General features: G+C 39.8%; 1 protein-coding gene across 1 annotated transcript; it reads right to left on the reverse strand.

Moving 5' to 3' along the window:
• Positions 1-6032: 6032 nt before the first annotated feature.
• LOC126995561 (aspartate aminotransferase, mitochondrial-like) lies at positions 6033-20796 on the reverse strand. The gene is made up of 10 exons (XM_050855213.1): positions 20631-20796; positions 16992-17148; positions 16503-16631; positions 14295-14378; positions 12578-12715; positions 11267-11410; positions 10867-10978; positions 9387-9543; positions 8110-8269; positions 6033-7493 (listed from the first exon to the last, which is right to left on the reverse strand). Exons 1-10 carry the CDS (start codon positions 20705-20707, stop codon positions 7371-7373), a joined length of 1281 nt encoding a protein of 426 aa, XP_050711170.1. The 5' UTR covers positions 20708-20796; the 3' UTR covers positions 6033-7370.
• Positions 20797-21230: the final 434 nt, after the last annotated feature.

Raw genomic sequence — 21230 nt, forward strand, 5'->3', positions numbered from 1 at the left:
GCCTCATCTGCTGTGTCAATGAATGATAACCATAAAACAATCATGACAACTGAGTAGTGTTTCGTGTTATTAACGTCCTATCTAGTTTCCTACTTAACCATCAGCTCTTCTATTGTCATGTATGTCTTCTAACCCCTTCACCTAGAAAACCATAGAAAAGATTATAGAGATCAAAATAAGTGTGAAAATAGTCATGAAATGTGTGCTAACCTGCATTTGTGGCTGAGGTACTCTGATTGATGAGAATGTAAGAGTGAGGCTGAAGGACACAATGGGATTCATGTCTCTTGTTGCAGTGTATGCCTCCTGTGGTTGGGGGGTGTAAGAATTCCACCACTGTATTCCCTGCGTGTCGTAAAAGGCGACTAAAAGGGACTTCTTTCTTTCTCTCTGGACTATTACCTTTTTTTTTCCTTCCTATGGGTAGTCTATCCAAGGGTTGTCACCCTCCCCTACACTTTGAGGACACATCCCTTCCTTTCCTTCCTTTCTACAGGTATTCTACCCAGCCTCTAGTCTCAGTCTGCCTCCGATGTTTCTCTCATTATCCTGGGAGGTTCTAGTCACTTCAGAGTCTTCGCGGCAGTGTTCTTTTTTTCTGGGGAGTCCTCCTAGCACACCTGGTGACAGGTGCCTTGGGTCAGGGCTCGCAAGGCTCGTGCTTGAAGGGGGACACGTGTTGTGATGCTCTTGGGTGCTGACTCCTTTCTCTACCCAGTGTGGGTGATGGGTAACCACGCCGGCCCGTCTTTTTGGGACAAAGCTCAAGGACAAATTCGACCAGGTTGACAAGGTTGCCAGCTTCAAATCCAAAGGCTCATCTCTCATAATGGCCATTTTCTGGGTTTTTCTGGCCCTGCGGAGGTCTCTATACTGTATTCATTATCAAATTAACGGAGTGCATCTCTCTGAAGCCAACAAAGAAAAATATCTTGGAGTAATAATTTTGAACAATCTTAAACCGAGTCAACATTGCACAGAAGTAGTAAAAACTGCCAACAAACTGATCGGATTTATTGGTCGTACATTTGAACACAAATCAGAAAAAGTAATATTGACACTGTACAATTTGTTAGTTCGCCCACGTCTTGAGTATTGCGTTCAGTTTTGTTCTCCCTATTACAGAAAGGATATTGATAAACTCGAGAGGGTGCAGCGTCGAGCCACGAAAATGATCCCTAGACTATGAAACAAACCGTACGAAGACAGACTTAAAGAACTTAACTTATTCAGCTTATCACAGCACAGGCTTTTTTTTTTTTTTTTTTTTTTTTTTACAGCTAAGGAGACAGTTCAAGGGCGTAAATAAAAAAATAAAAAAAAGCCCGCTACTCACTGCTCCCAAACAGAGGTCAAAGGAGTGTCCAAAACAAGAGGTCAATTTCGGGAGGAGAGGTGTCCTGATACCCTCCTCTTGAAAGAGTTCAAGTCGTAGGCAGGAGGAAATACAGATGAAGGAAGTTTGTTCCAGAGTTTACCAGCGTGAGGGATGAAGGAGTGAAGATGCTGGTTGACTCTTGCATAAGGGGTTTGGACAGTATAGGGATGAGCATGAGTAGAAAGTCATGTGCAGCGGGGCTGCGGGAGGAGGGGAGGCATGCAGTTAGCAAATTCAGAAGAGCAGTCTGCATGAAAATGTCGATAGAAGATAGGAAGAGAGGCAACATGGCGGCGGAATTTGAGAGGTAAAAGACTATCAGTATGAGGAGGAGAGCTGATGAGAAGAAGAGTCTTTGACTCCACTCTGTCAAGGAGAGCTGTGTGAGTGGACCCCCCCCCACACATGAGATGCATACTCCATACGAGGGCAGACAAGGCCCCTGTAAATGGATAGCAACTGTGCGGGGGAGAAGAACTGGCAGAGACGGTACAGAACGCCCAGCCTCGAGGAAGCTGATTTAGTAAGAGATGAGATATTAAGTTTCCAGTTGAGATTTTGAGTTAAGGATAGACCGAGGATGTTTAATGTTGAGGAAGGTGATAGCTGAGTGTTGTCAAAGAATAGTGGATAGTTGTTTGGAAGATTGTGTCGAGTAGATAGGTGAAGAAACTGTGTTTTTGAGGCGTTGAAGGACACCAGGTTCCTCTTGCCCCAATCGGAAATAATAGTAAGGTCTGAGGCTAAGTGTTCTGTTGCCTCCAGCCTTGAATCATTAAGTTCCTGTATGGTGGGTCTTCTATTAAAAGAAGCTGAGTAATGCAGAATGGAGTCATCGGCGTAAGAATGGATAGGACAGTTCATTTTGGAAAGAAGATCATCAATGAACAACAGAAAGAGAGTGGGAGATAGGACAGAACCCTGTGGGACACCACTGTTAATAGGTTTAGGGGAAGAACAATGACCGTCTACCACAGCAGAAATAGAACTGTCAGAAAGGAAACTGGAGATAAAAGTACAGAGAGAAGGATAGAAATCGTAGGAGGGTAGTTTGGAAAGCAAAGATTTGTGCCAGACCCTATCAAAAGCTTTTGATATGTCCAGCGCAATAGCAAAGGTTTCACCGAAACAGCTAAGAGAGGATGACCAAGAGTCAGTTAGGAAGGCAAGGAGATCACCAGTAGAACGCCTCTTGCGGAACCCATACTGGCGATCAGATAGAAGGTCAGAAGTGGAAAGGTGCTTTTGAATCTTCCGGTTAAGGATTGATTCAAAAGCTTTAGATAGACAAGAAAGTAAAGCTATAGGATGGTAGTATGAGGGATTGGAACGGTCACCCTTCTTAGGCACAGGCTGTATGAAGGCATACTTCCTTCCTTATAGAAGTGTTTAAAATTTTCAAGGGATTCGATAACGTTAATGTTCATGATTATTTTAGTCTCAATCAAGTTTAACAAGAAACAATGGATACAAAATAACGAGGAAGCGTTTCAACTCAAATGTATCAAAACACTTCTTCTTCAACCGTGTCATCAATGTATGGAATGGTCTGCCTCAAAACATCGTCGAAAGCGAAACTATTTGCACTACTAGAAAGTAGTGTTAGCTTAGTTGTCGTGTATGATCTTCCTTCTGTCCATGTAAAATTCCATTGTAGTTTTTCTATATTATATGGTATTCTTCCTTTTCATGCCAGCCTCGGCTGGAGGGACTGGTGGGAGGGGAGGAGCCTTCGCCTTTGCTGTCCTGTGCCTCTGACTCATAGATTAGAGTAGATGGTAGCAACAACAAACAGCCTAGTTAGGACCAAGAGGTCTGTTGCTGTTTGCTTTTCCTTTGTACTCCTTTGTATTAGACCAGTGCCCCCTTGAGGCACAGTTATTATTATTATTATTATTATTTTTTTTTTTTACAACAAAGGAGGCAGCTCAAGGGCACACAAAAAAGGAAACAATAATAAAAAAAAAGGCCCGCTACTCCCTGCTCCTAAAAAAGAATCGAAAGAGAGGTCAATTTCAGGAGGAGAGGTGTCCTGATACCCTTCTCTTGAAAGAGTTTAGGCAGGAGGAAATACAGATGAAGGAAGATTGTTCCAGAGTTTACCAGCGTGAGGGATGAAAGAGTGAAGATGCTGGTTAACTCTTGCATAAGGGGTTTGGACAGTATAGGGATGAGCATGAGTAGAAAGTCATGTGCAGCGGGGCCACGGCATGCAGATAGCAAGTTCAGAAGAGCAGTCAGCGTGGAAATATTGATAGAAGATAGAAAGAGAGGCAACATCGCGACGGAGTTTAAGAGGTAGAAGACTGATGAGGAGGAGAGCTGATGAGATGAAGAGCCTTAGACTCCACTCTATCCAGAAGAGCTGTGTGAGTGGAGCCCCCCCACACGTGAGATGCATACTCCATACGAGGGCAGACAAGGCCCCTGTATATGGATAGCAACTGCGTGGGGAAGAAGAACTGATGAAGACGATACAGAACGCCCAACCTCGAGGAAGCTGATTTAGCAAGAGAGGAGATTTGAAGTTTCCAGTTGAGATTTTGAGTTAAGGATAGACCGAGGATGTTTAGTGTTGAATATGGTGATAGCTGAGTGTTGTCCAAGAATAGGGGATAGGTGTTTGGAAGATTGTGTCGAGTTGATAGGTGGTCAAATTGAGTTTTTGAGTCATTGAAGGACACAAGGTTCCTTCTGCCCCAATCGGAAATGATAGCAAGGTCTGAGGTTAAGCGTTCTGCAGCCTCCAGTCTGGAGTCGTGTACTTCCTGTTGAGAGGGTCTTCTATTGAAAGAAGTTGAATGATGCAGAGTGGAGTCGTCGGCATATGAGTGGACAGGACAGTTTGTTATGGAAAGATCATTGATGAATAACAGGAAGAGAGTGGGTGATAGGACAGAGCCCTGTGGAACACCACTGTTGATAGGTTTAGGGGAAGAGAACGCCCAACCTCGAGGAAGCTGATTTAGCGAGAGAGGAGATTGAAGTTTCCAGTTGAGATTTTGAGTTAAGGATAGACCGAGGATGTTTAGTGTTGAAGATGGTGATAGCTGAGTGTTGTCCAAGAATAGGGGATAGGTGTTTGGAAGATTGTGTCGAGTTGATAGGTGGAGAAATTGAGTTTTTGAGGCATTGAAGGACACAAGGTTCCTTCTGCCCCAGTCGGAAATGATAGCAAGGTCTGAGGTTAAGCGTTCTGCAGCCTCCAGTCTGGAGTCGTGTACTTCCTGTTGAGAGGGTCATCTATTGAAAGAAGTTGAATGATGCAGAGTGGAGTCGTCGGCGTATGAGTGGACAGGACAGTTTGTTATGGAAAGATCATAGATGAATAACAGGAAGAGAGTGGGTGATAGGACAGAGCCCTGTGGAACACCACTGTTGATAGGTTTAGGGGAAGAACAGTGACCGTCTACCACCTCAGAGATAGAACGGCCGGAAAGGAAACTGGAGATAAAGGAACAGAGAGCGGGATAGAATCCGAAAGAGGGCAGTTTAGAAAGCAAAGACTTGTTCCAGACTCTATCGAAGGCTTTCGATATGTCTAGCGCAACAGAGAAAGTTTCACCGAAACGGCTAAGAGAGGATGACCAAGAGTCAGTTAAGAGAGCAAGAAGATCGCCCCTTGCAGAACCCATACTGGCGATCAGATAGAAGGTTAGAAGTGGAAAGGTGCTTTTGAATCTTCCGGTTAAGGATTGATTCAAAAGCTTTAGATAGACAGGAAAGTAAAGCTATAGGGCAGTAGCTTGAGGGATTGGAACGGTCATCCTTCTTAGGCACAGGCTGTACAAAGGCGTACTTCCAGCAGGCAGAGACGAAAGAGTTTGACCAGGCAGGGTGTCAGCACAGAAGCACAGTTTTTAAGGACAATAGGAGGCACTCCATCAGGTCCATAAGCCTTCTGAGAGTTGAGGCCAGAGAGGGCATAGAAAACATCATTTGGAAGAATCTTAATAACAGGCATAAAGGAGTCAGAGGGGGGGATGAGTAGGAGGAATATGCCCAGAATCGTCCAAGGTGGAGTTCTTACAGAAAGTTTGATCGGAAAGTTCAGCCTTAGAGACAGATGAGATGGCAGTGCTGCCGTCAGGGTTAAGGAGAGGAGGGAAAGAGGAAGAAGTGAAATTGGAGGAGATATTTTCGGCTAGATGCCATAAGTCACAGGAAGAATTAGAAGAAGCAAGGTGTTGACATTTTCTATTGATAAAAGAAGTTTTGGTAAGTCGGAGAATAGATTTGGCACGATTCCGGGCCAAATCTATTCTCCAACTTACCAAAATTTCATTTATCAATAGAAAATGTCAACACCTTGCTTCTTCTAATTCTTCCCGTGACTTCTGGCAGCTAGCCAGGGCAACTTCAGTGCTACTACTGGCAATGATGGGATTAGCTTTGAACTGTGTGTTGGCTCCCATGGTTCCGGTACCAGGAACATCAACAGCTCTCTCCTCCTGAATTTTGCAAAGGGATGCCCACAGAGTTCATGGCTTGAGCAAGTCGAGATCCTGCCGGGAAGTACTTAGCATGGAGACTTGCCCGGAGAGACCCCGTGCTTGGCATCGTTAGGTAGGCGAGGCGACGTGCCCCCAACGTATTCCCCAAGTGATTGATATATGATTGATATATGTATTAGCATAAGGACAGAATAAGTAAATTTATACTTGTAGAGATTTAATTTTCAAACATTAAAATTTACACCATTACCTATTGTTTTGAAAATATTAAATATTTTCAAGCTCTTGATGTATGATTTAAGTTATGAAACAATATTGTAGAAAATAATCCAATGTTTTAATCAGCAAACTTACTGACATGATTATTTTACATATGCAACAGTTGGTAGCACTGATGGAAACTAAGTTTCTTGCTATTTCCCTACCACCTAACATTTTTTTCTTTTTTTTTGCTGATGCAGTAAAAGGTGAAAATTATAATATTTTCCAGCATTGAAGATGATACCTTTCTCATGAAGTAAGCCTAGAAAAATAACATCTAGGACAACAAAGTAATATATAGTTTTAAAATCCTACAACACTAATCTCAGAAAATATGGTACATAACAAAGAAAACTACTACATTAGTAATCACTTACCCCTTCCCATCGGTAACGCAGATGTCAGCGTCTGTATGGAAAGGGTCAAGAGGAAATGGAAGAGGATTAAACCTCTAAATTCCTCTTCCACTTCCTCTTAAGGGGTTTAGAAGAGGACTAACCCTTTCCATACGGTGACGTCGCCAGAGTGAAGGGGTTAGACATTTTGCCATTTCCTTAATTTGTTGCCATTAACTTTTCAGTGGTCAGTACATTTCTGGACTTTTTGCCAATGACTTGGAGTATGCCCATAATGCATGGCAATTCTCACTGTGACAAATTATTTAAATAATTGTGGTTGCTATTGAAAAACAAGGAATATCAAGGTATTTACAAACAAATCAGCAAAAAAAAAAAAAGTTTAATATGCTAATTTTTCTTGTCAGTTCAGGCACTATTTACAGAAGTTTTTACATTAAAATACATGACTCTGCATGTGCTTTTAAGGTGAACATATTTAAAAATTTATGTTAACATAATACGCACTAACTCATTAATTTCCTAGGCAACTCAAGCCTTTTTCTGTTCGACCATAATGTTTTTCTTTTCTAGTCTATACATACTACATTAAATTTGGGTACACTTACTAATGTCATATCTACACTTATTGCCAGTTCTACATTATTCTGTTACTCATCCTTTAGCACACAAAAGTACTATGTACTTACAGTAGTTAATAACTTTACAGTGTTGCCCTAAAACTTCATTCATTGCATTATGAGTATTAAATTCTTCATAACCTTCAGTCATCAATAAAATATTCAAAAGTTAACATTTTAGGCCCACAAAACATGTTTAAAATTGGCAGTACACAAGTTTTACATTGAAAATTAATTACCTTAATTTAATAATCTAACATTTTGGTTTCTGTGAGACAATGCCAACATGCTTCAACCCATATTACTTAGTAACTTGGTGCATAGCATGAGCAAGATAGTCAACATTTGTGGAGGCAATACCTGCTACAGAAATTCGTCCATCTTTTGTAAGATATACCGAGAACTCTGATGTCAGCTTGTCAACCTGGAAAAAAAAGTAAGAACACATAAGCAAATTAAGGTGATAAAAATAAACCAAATTTGCTAGGAAACAAAACATTCCTGAATGTTGTCATTTAATTTCAATTATATATATATATATATATATATATATATATATATATATATATATATATATATATATATATATATATATATATATATATATATATATATATATATATATATATATATATAATTTTCTGCTGGTGGTCAACCCCAGCCTGTTACGGTGTAAGCATGTTAAAATGGTGCCATCCTGCAAATTCTACTCATATTTACAAGTAAATAACAATGGTGGACATTTCACTGGACAGTCTGTCCTCTGACTTAAATGAGTGAAATAATATTATTGAAATAATATTTATGGGTGTCATCCTGCATGATCTCATGCTTGTTTGTTAGGATGTTACAGTAAAATTAATATTTCTAGATCAAAATGCATACTCTGTGGAGCTAAAGCAATTTATGCATAAATACTGGTTGGGACTGTGAATCACTAATCAATCTCAGTCAGTGCAATTAATTTGTTGCAAGAATGTTCAAATTGAGAATCCAGCTTTCCATCAATTTTTGCCTACCATTGGGAGCTGCTCACTTACCTGATCTGGGGTCATTCCAGTGAAGCAGAACATGCCAATCTGCTCTGTAATGTGTGACCAATCCTTCACAGAGCCCTCTTTGGCAAGATTTGCTTTCAGCTTGGTACGCATTGAAATGATGCGATCAGCCATGCCTTTGACATCATTCAACCATATGGCACTGCAATACATGGAGAGAAGGATTAGTTGAGTATAAAAGGGTCAGGGATAGAGTGCAGCAGTTGGAATAAAACCAAAACTGGGGTGGTGCAATTCAGCTGGATTGCACATTTACTTAGTTTAGGTATATAAGATTAGAGTTAATCTTGTGCTTTCATCAATCAATCAATGGGGCATATGCCAGGGGAGCGTACGATGATTGATTTTCAATTTACATTTACAGCTTACAGCACGAATGTCATTTGACCCCGTTTCCTCCCAACCATTCTGACGTCACAACTGTGGTCCATCCTTCCCAACCCGCCAAATCTTGTTGGTTGTTGTTCATTTTGCCCAACAACCAACAAAAACGACCAACATGTTTGGAGAAATTTGCCCTGTGTGACGCCACCTTTTTTTTTTCTGGAGCTAGCCTGCACTGTGAGTGGAACGTTTCTCTGGAATACGTACACTGCATTTTGACCTCTACTATGGCATGCAAGCATCCTTCCAAGGACATGGAAGGACGGGGTAAGGAGGGAGGAGGGAGAACGGGGCACCGTTGCCAGATTATCGTACTCAGAGCATAGTATTTACCAGTTTCTGACGCCTAACTATTGCCAAGAAACATCAGAATCTAACTCTTTTAACAATAACTATAAATTAATTTCGTTATTGGAGCCCAGAAGACAGTTTTGAAGTAGGAAGTCGGGAAATAGAAGCGGGTGAGTATGACAGTAGGCAGACTTTCCCAGTGTCCAGGAATGTAACCCCCACAATTACCATTGTTTCCTATGGGGAAATTATGTTTAAATGACGGGATTTTAAATAATGCAACATCTCCAGGAATGTAACCCTCACGTTAATCGAAAGGTGACTGTATTTCGTTGGGACTCGAACCTAGTCCACACTATGTCCTCAGGCTCACCACTCCCTCACGCAAACCACTCGGCCACCACCTCCCCTTAAACATATATGCTTCTACACAATACTATCCTCATCTGAGATCTAGATTTGATATGCAAAAATGTCAAAATGGAAAACTAGCCACTACAGTATTACATTATAATAACCATAGCAATAATACCAATCATAAAGCATGCAAAGAACTAGTGTAAATTAATATAAAAAATGCTTACCGAAGCTCAGGATTGGTGAGGATTGCGGCGACAATGCGTGATCCATGAAGGGGAGGATTGGAATACATGGGTCTAATCAAAATCTTCACCTGGGACAATACACGTGCAGCTTCATCCTTGTCTTGGCATATGATACTGAATGCTCCAGCTCTCTCACCTTGACAGAAAGATCAAAACACAGATCGTTAAAACACTAACTTCAACTTTCAAACCATAATTTTGAAGTGGAGACTAGAAAAAAATTATTAAATGTAAGTGTGAGCTAGTTTAAATCTAGCATTTCTGGGTGATAGCCTTTAGGCCATGGATAGGAAAAAGTATTATGATAGCTAATGACATTTCCAATGAATAATGACTACCAGGATAAGATTTTTTACTAGACCTGGCAGACCTAATTAAAGATATGGCAATTTCATACTTAAAATAAAATCTTAGCTCAAATAAATACAAAAAGCTCACAGAGGCAAAGTCCTTAGAGCTGGTAAAATTATACCATTATAATTTTTCATGCGATAAAAGTGATTTACAATTATATACCGTTGACGCGTCAGACACGTTTGCAAATTACTGTAATTAATCGCAATTGAAAGGACACTTCCGTGCACATCTAGACGCTCATATGGGTACAGAGCGTCGACTTGTGAGTCAGCCTAGCCTCTCCCAAGCCAACATGCCCCCAGGGGTGACGCCGATCCATTTAGAAAGTGAATTTGGGCGTGTGACACAAACAAAATCAAGTCCGAAACAAAGTGAAAATGTCCGATAATCATAGTGAGTAGTGACCTTTAGCCAGTCACACACACACACACACACACACACACTCTATCACGGTTATCAAGTATTGAATTACGGAACCATTTTCGTACACACAAACACTCGATTTCGCCCTCAAAAACTGTGTATATCGACCGGCTGTGCATACTTTAAGCACTCTAAGGCACAAAAACAATATATATATATATATATATATATATATATATATATATATATATATATATATATATATATAGATATATATATATATATATATATATATACACACACACACCAAGACGCGGGACGGCAACTTGTGGGCTGCGAGCCAAGCCACGAGCGGACAGGGGTAGGTAGCTGTGGAGCACTTATGGGCGACGATGAGTGGAATGAACCCATTTTCCTTGTTACTGGGGTCATTTTGAAGGGATTTCGCCAATAATTTTTTTTACTCCAAGTGCGGAACTGGGGCCCACTTTTATATCACATAGGGCGGTACACTATGGGTTAATTCATAAAAGGATTGAAGTTACTGACCAATTAGACATTAGAATTAGCTGTCAAAACTACTGCACGGAACATAATGCATATCAATATAACTTGCATATTTCTCTGTGTGGGCAGCCTGGGTGGTGATCGAGTCACTGCTGCCGAGTCTACCAGCTGTCAAGGAAGGATGACGCATGATCTGCATCCCACCAGTACAATTATCTAAGCTTCTACTCACCATATAATCCCATGTTTTTGGAGAAGGACTGTGACAGACAAATTTTGTGGCCGTCTTCCAAAAATTTTCTCACAGCATAAGCATCTCTTGCTACATCTCCAGATGCAAAGCCCTGCAAAATTTAATTTACCATGAACTTGACTTTTTTGTGAAAAATAAATAAATAAATATATATATATATATATATATATATATATATATATATATATATATATATATATATATATATATATATATATATATATATATATATATATATATATATATATATATAGGGAAAAGTAATACAGCATACTGTAACCCTAGTATTTTATTTATGCACGAGTAATTTTGAAAACAATGCGCTGTCATCTGTTTTATGGCATTTACAAATGTTCACAATAAGGAATACTTGTCTTACCTGATACGCCATATCAAAGAAAGGAAGAAGCTCTCTCTCTTTAATGACCTTGCTCATTTCATCCCACTGCTCAGGCTTTGGATCCACCCCTGTTGGGTTGTGTGCACATGCATGCAGCATAATCAAGCTCCCTTTAGGGATTTTCTGTGGACAGTGACATTTTGAAAATATTAAAACAATATCCTGGTCATTCACATCCACTAGTTTTTAGAAATCACACTTCTTTGAACCTTCCTTTTAATGCTCAGTCTCTGTCTACTGACATAAAATATTTAATACTAAATAATTAGTCTTCTTGCAACCTACACACATTTCACTAAGATAATACAGGGTAAGTGAAACACTAGACTCAATCCAGCTAAGAGTATAAACTGGATTTTGTAGTTGATACTCAACAACCGACCACATCTAAGGTAACCTAACCTGCCGCATACACCACAATGCATGGATTTCATAGATTATGAGAAAGCATTTGACAATTCAAACTTCAGCAGTCATATGGGCACTGCAGAGGCAGGGTGTTAATGAATTTTGTATAAAGATTTTGGAAGATATATAGAGACAGCACAGCAGCCATTAAACTTAACTACTAAGAAAACTCCAATTAAGAAAACAGGCAAGATGATAAACTATTCACAGCTTGTTCAGAATTAGTACAGTATTTAAGAAATCAAAGGAGGATAACATGGAAACAAAGACAGACGATGAATACCTTAACAACCTTAGCTTCACAGACGATCTCTAACTAAGTGAGTCTGAGGAAAACCTACAGAAAATGATTGAGGAACTTCATAGAGAAAGTATGAAAGTAAGCTTGAAGGTGAATATGAAGAAAACAAGGTAATGATTAATAATCAGTTTGGAGGACAAAAAAATAATGACTGGTAATGAACACACATCTACACACAACTAGAACAAACAATTAGTGCAAACCCATGCCACGGAAAAAAAAAAAAAAAAAAAAAAAAAAAAAAGGAATGGGATGGAGGCTTTTGGTGAACAAAAATGTCATGAGTCTGTCACTCTTCCTGAAGGGAAAGGTGTACAATCAATGTGTCCTGCCAGTCCTAACATACAGTTCAGAATTTGGTGCCTCACAATATTCAGAGAAAGCTAAAAAGTGTAGAAAGAGCAACAGAAAGAAAAATTAATGTTTTAATATGGGCCTAATTATATCCTTGTAAATATATCATGTTTTTGTAAAATTTACTCTACCTTTCTCTACACCAACTTGGTGACAGCCTGAAATGTTAAAAAGCAAGAATGTTTTTTTTTATCCTGAATTCAAAACATTTCTGAAATGCTACTAACCGCTATATCTTCCAGGGCCCCTGAAAAATTGAAGCCACAGGTCTTGGGGTCATAGTACCTATACTGCTGGACATCCATATTCACGTGCTTGAAAATGGGAACGTGGTTACCCCAGGTAGGAGCTGGCAGCCACACATTCTGAAATAAACAACAGATAATTTACTGGAAAACAATTATTTTCCTTACGATGCTCTCAAAATTTCCATTACTTTGGTGCCAAACAAAGTTCACAAAATGCCAATTTGCAGAATGTGGACTGGGATAATCACACTGACATGATCTTGATGTGAATAAATCCTACAGTGGCAGACGAAAGATGTATATTCACCAAACAATTTCAGTGGACACTGCCACCATCTTCAATGGTAAGAGGGTGGTGGCAGTGTCCATCAAAACTGTTTGATAAAACATACATTTTTCATCTGCCAGTGTGGGTTTTATTCACACTTGCAGAATGTGATTATCCCTTTACGTGGGAGCAGTCACATTTTGTTAGAGCTTAGCAAGAAGATCTGTCACTTGCATTGAAATGATGTTGACAATCTCAGCAAGACCTGATATACCTCTCCTTGTCCTTTCTCAAAAGAGCTCTAGCCCTACATGATAGAACCCTATACTGATCCAGATTCACACCAAGTCTGGCAGCGTCTCCCCAATTTTGAGATATCCCACGATTCTAAAGGTCCTTAATGGCGTCAAGTACATTAACCAGATTTAATACTGTCACTGCATACTCATGAGCACAGGTAAAGTCTCGTAGTTCTCAAGATAACACAGTATGATAACATCTTGTGATTCTTAACATAATATGAAGTTTGCCTGTAGAAACCCTAATCCTATAATTATCATCATCATTTCATCGACGCATGCTCCTAGGAGCTCCCACCAGGGGATGGCCACGGCAGAAGAGCTTCCAACTTTCTCTATCCAGACACTCCCTCCTTGCCTGCTCAAAGCTTCTCAAAGATCTTTCCCCCCTCTCCCTCCATTTCACTGGAGGTCGTCCTCTAGCATTCCCTCCCTCTATCTCACTCACATACACCCCTCTGGTCATCTTACTCTCCTCCATTCGCTCCATGTGCCCAAACCACTTTAAAGTCTGTCGCTTCACTTCTTCCACCACTCCACACTTCTTCCCTTCACCCCTGTGACACATTCCAAACTGCTTGTACACACTTTCATTACTCATTCCATCCATTCTACTCACACCACAAGCACTCCTCAAATAACTCATTTCCACTGCCTGCACTCTAGACCTCTGACTATCCTATAATTAGTTGAAGGCAACTCTGCACTTTCAGAAAACCCTGCAGATCTTCCACTGCATGCTGAAGTTTTGGTCAATCTATTTGACTCCCCTTCTACCACTGCAAGTCTAACTGGGCAATGATAACAAAAAATTGATTGTATTCCATTCAGAAACTCATGGTTAATCAATAATCCTAAATAAATTTTCCCTAATTTGACATTTACTGTATGAGTTTATATAGACTGATTGACAATATGTAGATAAAGGCAGATAAATATAAATAGATCAACAGGTTTCAAAAGTATATAGTCCTCCAAAAAGAAAACATCTTTACTTTTATGGCTTACTTGAAGCTGATCGTCAGATTTTTCAAAGGAATGCAGCAGACCTTGAGTTTAACCACAACTCCCTCATACAGGCATACTTAGTGTGTAACTTAAGAGATTAATAAACACAAATGAACCATACCTTTGGACCTGGGAAGAATTTGGACAAGAAAGCAGACCCAACCCTGAGAGCACCTGTTCCAGAGATTGCTTGGACTGTCACATTCTGAAATAAATAATGGTATTAAATATTGCTGTCACATACTTTAATAAAACATCAGGAAACAAGCCCTTAATAAAGTCTGCTTGTTGAACAACTAAAAGTGATTGACTCCTATCAGTATGTCTATATGAATATTTAAGAAATCCTTACTGCTATTTTTTTCATATATCCACTAAATATTATTGAAAGTATATTGAGTTTTGAGGTATATGCTCTTTCTGATTTAGTAAGAAAACATCAGGAATACATTCATGCAGATACTGCACAATGCTGATTTATGAATTGCAAGTTCTCTAGAATTACTTGTTAATGAGGGTAGGCAGTCAGAAATCTGCTGCATCAGGTGTAAGCAACCTGGTGTGGTGTAGCCTATAATTATGGTCTATGGTAATATGGTGTATATGGTGCAAGTCTATCAAAGACCCTCCTGTGCCCTCACTTTGTTTCCTACATGACTCATTTAACACAGCCATGATCTTTAACCCCTTCGCGCCGGATGTTCAAAAAGCCCGCCTGGCTGATATACGCCGTGCACGGCCGCGCGCGGGAAACCTGAGCCGGCATGTATCTGCTTGTTGCCTCCGTATATTATGCTGCTGAAAGCCCTCATTACATGTATCCCGTATTTGCAAAGCAGCATACACGACGAGTCAACATATACCTGCTATGCATAATATAAATTGCGTCAACGCGAAATAAAAAAAAAGGCAAAATAAAGAAAGGGGAGAAAGGGGCAAGGGGGAAAGAAATAGAGAAAGCAGATGATTGTGTAGAGGAGGAAGAATGTCGAGAAATTATCAGCAAATACAACTCTGTTATCATCAATCAGAGAGCTGCCAGATACTCCTTTGTCATCAAGGAGTGGTGGTGTTGGCACCTTGGTGTCTGAGAGAGAGAGAGAGAGAGAGAGAGAGAGAGAGAGAGAGAGAGAGAGAGGTGGGCGAGACGCACCGTTGCCAGATTATCGTACTCAGAGCCTCGTATTTACCTATTTCTGGGCCATAGCAATTGCCAAAAGACACCAATAATTAATTATTTTACCGATATCTATTTATATAGGCAGTTATTGGGGTCGAGGAGGCAGTTTTTGGGTTGGAAATCGGCAAAAATAGGAGGCTGAATACGGCAATCTGGCAACGTTGGCGAGACGTGATGGTGTCGGCGCCTCGGTGTCTGAGAGAGAGAGAGAGAGAGAGAGAGAGAGAGACAGCCAATGAGACTTCCTAATTTTAGACACAAGGCGGGAAGAAGGCGGTGCATACTGTAGCTCATTTTTTGTGATTGGTGGGAACAAGGATGGTGGGAGGAGCAATAGGATTTCAAGGACAGCATACGGCGTCTTTACTTAGTAACCAACACAAAGTACGGGACAACTCAATAGAAGAAGAAACAGAATAAAAATATGACACCTATGTAGGCGTCATCGTATATGCTACTGGGACTTCATGACGCCTACGTAGGCGTCATCGTATATGCTATTGGGACTTCATGACGCCTACGTAGGCGTCATCGTATATGCTACTGGGACTTCATGACGCCTACGTAGGCGTCATCGTATATGCTACTGGGGCTTCATGACGCCTATGTAGGCGTCATCGTATATGCTACTGGGGCTTCATGACGCCTATGTAGGCGTCATCGTATTGAAAGGGTTAAGGGCAAATTATCTTTCTAACCACACCAAACTACTTGCACGACGCATGCCATTTACTCAAAACTGTTTTCAAAATTACTAAATTATGGTTATCATCATTTGTTTATGCTTTACTAAAAAGTGTGGTTTAATATAAAAGTCTAAATAGCCTTTTACAATGTAAATGATGAAAGAGATAAACACGTGAACACAACCACTTTATCTACCTAAAAGGAAGAGGTGACACTTAACTATGTTAGAACATGCAGGATGCTTTTCAAGAACTGAGTATGGACCTAGAAGTATCTGCTGGGAGATACAGTACCGTACTCAGAATTCTTCATCAATTCACCCGTCAGTGTCTGCTGGTACTAATGACAGTTACCACTTCCTGTCCTAAGGGAAAGCTGTTCAGAAATTCTGGACCCAAGCCACTCTACTTATGGTTTTATTGCTTAGCTTGGCTGGGAAAATGTTTAATCATGTATACAAACCAGGCCATCAGCAAGTGCTGGATTGTCATCTCCAAGGGCCAGCTTGATTGCTTCCTTGCAGAATTCAGCATTGCCAGATATGGGCAAGTATTCCTTGTCCAACTTCTGGCTGACAAGCAGTTCTTCAGCCTGAAACAGTACAAAAAAGTTAGGAAAACTATCTATGAAACAATTACAAAATTAAAGTACAAAAATACCATACTGTGTAAAAAGCAACATAACTTTAAAAAATGAATGCATCTTCATGGAAAAAAAAACACTGGCAATTATGAAATAAAAGTAGACTGCAAAAAGAAATTGTGAACTTTCTTTTTGGGACATGAATCACATGAGAAAGGAAATACAACAGAGTTCACATCATGAAATCATTTATCTAATTTTATCTGAAGTTTATATATATAATATGCCTCTTTGGTGGTATTATGACAAAATCCTGCAAAACTATCTACACTACTATCAACAAAAACATCACTTACATATAAAACTGACCTTTCTAACTGAGGGCAACACAAAAGGCTTGCCATTATCGTCTCGGTAAGCACCCACGCCAAGATTCATCTTTTTGGGGTTGGAATCTCGTTTGAAGGCCTCAGTTACACCTAGGATGGCATCAGGTGGTCCCATCTCCACTCCACTCCACCAGGAGCTGTATGTAATCCCCATTATTAATAAAAGATATAATAATTATTTGCTTATAGAAATTAGGGGTGGGCAAGAACCAATTCCTTCGATTCTGTTTCGCTACATAGGGAATCGGTTCTCAAGCCTGGGAATCAATTCCTTTGTAGCCATTCTACTCGTGCTTCACCGCTTCATATATATATATATATATATATATATATATATATATATATATATATATATATATATATATATATATATATATATATATATATATATATATATGTATAAGACAAAAGAACACTGCTAATAAAATTAATCTACGGTAAAACAAGCCGATGTCTTAGGAAATGATAAAACGTGAAAACACGTGGAAGCAAAACCAGAAGTTACCAATAAGGGGGAGTATAAACATAAAAAACAGGTTTAACAGCAAGTTAAATTAGTAAAAAACAAACTGATTATAAAGTAAAAGACTAAAAGGGAGTACAAAAGTACCCAAAACAAGGGAAGTAAACAGATACCATTAAAACAATATAAAACACAATAAATTAAAAACCTCTTTTTTATGTTTATACTCCCCCTTATTGGTAACTTCTGGTTTTCCTTTCACGTGTTTTTACGTTTTATCGACATCGGCTTGTTTTACCGTAGATTAATTTCATTAGCAGTATTCTTTTATCTTGCTTTATATGTGACACACTGTAACATGTTTTTAGGTCTGAGGATGGAACATGTTCGTTCCGAAACGTCACCAACGTATTAAAGAAGTTAAAAGTTAGCAGAGATGTTTCTGCCAGCCCTGGTACTCCTCTTCATTAAAAGACTGCGTTTTACAAGCAGACTTCCTTTTTCAAGTATATATATATATATATATATATATATATATATATATATATATATATATATATATATATATATATATATATATATATACAGTAAAACCCCGATTATCCGAAATGGAAGGGGAAGCCTCTTCGGATAAGCGATTTTTCGGATAATCGGATTTATAGCGCCATTTTGATCGCCGCCATTTTGATTTTGAAACCAAACAAACACACGCTACGCTAAACAAAGTAGTACACTTAAAACATGTGATGTAAATGTTTTATTGTATGTTTGTCTGTGTGTCTCCTTGTCTGGACCAGTGTATGTTGATACGTGTGAGCGTTGCAGATCTGAATTGTGAATGTTGCAGAGTGCGATTGTGAATGGTTGTGCAAGCTTGCAAGTGTGACCTTGATGCATCGTGCAGGTGGAGACACAGTATGATGACTCATATTATCGCGCAACTCGTATGTTGGAAGGGGAATGTGGCATGGAGTGGAGAGGGGAGTCGTGTTTGTGTCGTTGTCTTGAGAGTACGGTGTGAGAGTAGTCGTGCAGTAGTTTGTTCGTTCGCCGCACCTACGTCCTTGCTGGGGCGAAGGTGCGGACGTGGTGTTGTTGAGAGTTTGTTTAATGTTTTTGTCTAATACATTGATCTATTCGTTACAAGCTATTTCGGCAATACGTATTAGAAAGCATATTCATTTTAACTGTTCTTATCAATTTTAAATGTGTTAATATAGTACATATGTAGTTACTTTTATTTATTTTTGATGTTTTATAACGTTTTAGTATAGAAAAAATTTTTTTAATTGCGTTATCCACATCAATTTCGGATAATCCGGTTTTTCGGATAATCGGGGTTTTACTGTATATATATATATATATATATATATATATATATATATATATATATATATATATATATATATATATATATATATATATATATATATATATATATATATAAGTTATTTTTACAAGAAATAAATATTTCTGTAGAACATATTTTTATCTTTTTTTTTTTTCTTATAAAGGAAACCATATCTATTTAGAAGCAAATCTTTACTTTTCCTACTAAGAAAGTATATACTGAATAAAAATATTGTTCAATGTTAATTAATTATTTGCTACCCTTGTCTCTCTTAATAATGCACCAGGGAGTTAACACGGTTTGCGGTGCGTTGGGGGGTAGCGATTCTAGAATCGATTTCGGCGATTCCGCTCACGCTGAGAATCGATTCCTTCGATTCTAAAAAAATAGATTCTCGCCCACCCCTTATAGATATGGCAGATGAGTTTCCACAAACTATGTAATCTAAATCATCAAGAATCAACATATACATATATGTATGAAAGCATGCATGTGTATAATATTTTTTTCCCACTTAGCAGACCCCCTTCTCATCCTAAGTACCTCATAGCAGGATTTATTGACTTGCTAAAGCTACGAACACTGTGGGCATCACCTTGGCCTCCTCCACTCAGGGTTCTCTTACAGAAACAGCCCAATGAGCAGGGTCAGCTTCTGGGTAGCGTGCCACATGCCTGTATAGCCGGAGTTGGCATTGACAAACTTTGCGGATAATATATGTCAGACCAGTCTCATGGAGGAGTCACTGGTTTGACACAAGTCATTCCAGCGATATCCCATGATTCCGTGTAGACACATACTACATACTAAATTGATTTGTGTCACTGCAAATAGTTTAATTAGTATAATGGGATGGGGGTCACCCCCCAATGTTGGTTAGGTTACAATTGTTGTTTAATAAATAATTTTTCCATGCAGAAGGCAAATATGGCATCTGCCACAACAGCAGATGGCAGGTCCATTTTCTTCATGGCTACTGTGTATTGTGATGACAAAACTTTTAGTGCTGGTGAGTTTTGAATAATCACCGCTGATGCATCATAAAGATATGGTATTACTCCACTCTTACCAACCTAACTCAGGTGGTCGGTAATTTTTTTCGGACATATCTTTCAACATTTCTTAGTACCATTTCTGTCACAAATTACTAGTTTCTAAGGTTCAGTGGGGGTGAAGCCCCTATAGGAGATGGGGATGTTCAAGGGGATGAAGCCCATCTCCCCTGTTAACCCTTTTAAATATGCTCACCCACCCTAAAGAACCAATTTCAAGTGCATCATACATGTGGGGGGTTAGCGACGGTACGCTTCATTAGCGACGGTACGCTTGGTTAGTGATGGTACGCTTGGTTAGCGATTAGCCCACGAATGTGAGACTAGGTCCACCACGCTTGGTTATTTTTTTTTTAGAACACCCAGCCTGACGGCTGTCATGCTGAGGGCTGGGTATAGCCCAGGCATGTTCAGCGGATGGCCGATAACCCGATTTTGTTATCAGCGATAAAGTATCGCGATAACTTATCGCGATAACGCCCAGCTATGGGTTTAGGTGGCGGGGTTCTGGCAATTAAAAAAAAGTGGCAGCACGCGGGCTTGTGATATTGTGATCCGCTACCTTTAACTGGGTGTACTTATGAATATTCACCACTGACAGGCCTACAACACTCAGAGCACACCAAAACAACCCTACAGCTGACCTTGCCCGCCCTTGGCCCTCACGGCTATCCCACCGCTATCATTCACGGGATACTGTCCTTCTTACAGACGTTTTGTCGATTCCAATTTAATCTACAACAAAGATCTCACCTTGCCCTGGAGCACACATTGGGGAGGAGCCTGGGGCACCTGGTGAGGGCCATCCGGTTGGTGCCGCTGAGAGCCATGGTGCAGAAACAGCTGACGCCGGCCGGTGTGATGGTGTGCTGTCGTAACTTCGAGCCGCAGTGATACCACTTCGGGGCACCGCTGCCAGATTGTCGTACTCAGAGCCTCGTATTTACCGGTTTACGAGCCATGCCCATAACTATTGCCAAAAACGCACCAATAATTAACCACTTTAACGATAACTATATATGAAGGCAGTTATTGGGGTCGATGAGGCAGTTTTTGGGTTGGAAATTGGCAAACATATAGGAGGCTGAGTACGACAATCTGGCAACGTTGCCTCGGGGGAACTCCTCTCACTTGTAAGACAATTATTGTACGAGTACGATACATTTTTGCCACATTATTATTTTTAAATATAGAAATAAGTGAGTGTTGAAACGAAGAGAGGGTTTACCTGTCACGCATTGACTCTTACCTACCTCCCCTCCCCTCCTTCTTCGATCTCCTCTTTCCTCCCATCGCCTCCCCTTTCTTCTACTCTTCCTTCCCCTTTCTTTTTCTCTCCTTCCCTCTCCTCTT

Source organism: Eriocheir sinensis, chromosome 8, assembly GCF_024679095.1.
Source record: "Eriocheir sinensis breed Jianghai 21 chromosome 8, ASM2467909v1, whole genome shotgun sequence".
In the NCBI taxonomy this organism is placed as follows: domain Eukaryota; kingdom Metazoa; phylum Arthropoda; class Malacostraca; order Decapoda; family Varunidae; genus Eriocheir; species Eriocheir sinensis.

Coding starts and splice junctions, on each gene's coding strand:
- LOC126995561 (XM_050855213.1), bottom strand. CDS start 20,707: ATGGCTCTCAGCGGCACCAACCGGATGGCCCTCACCAGGTGCCCCAGG. Junction 12,716..14,294: donor AATTCTTCCCAGGTCCAAAG/GTATGGTTCATT, acceptor TGTTTATTTCAG/AATGTGTGGCTGCCAGCTCC. Junction 11,411..12,577: donor GGGCCCTGGAAGATATAGCG/GTTAGTAGCATT, acceptor CACTGTCCACAG/AAAATCCCTAAAGGGAGCTT.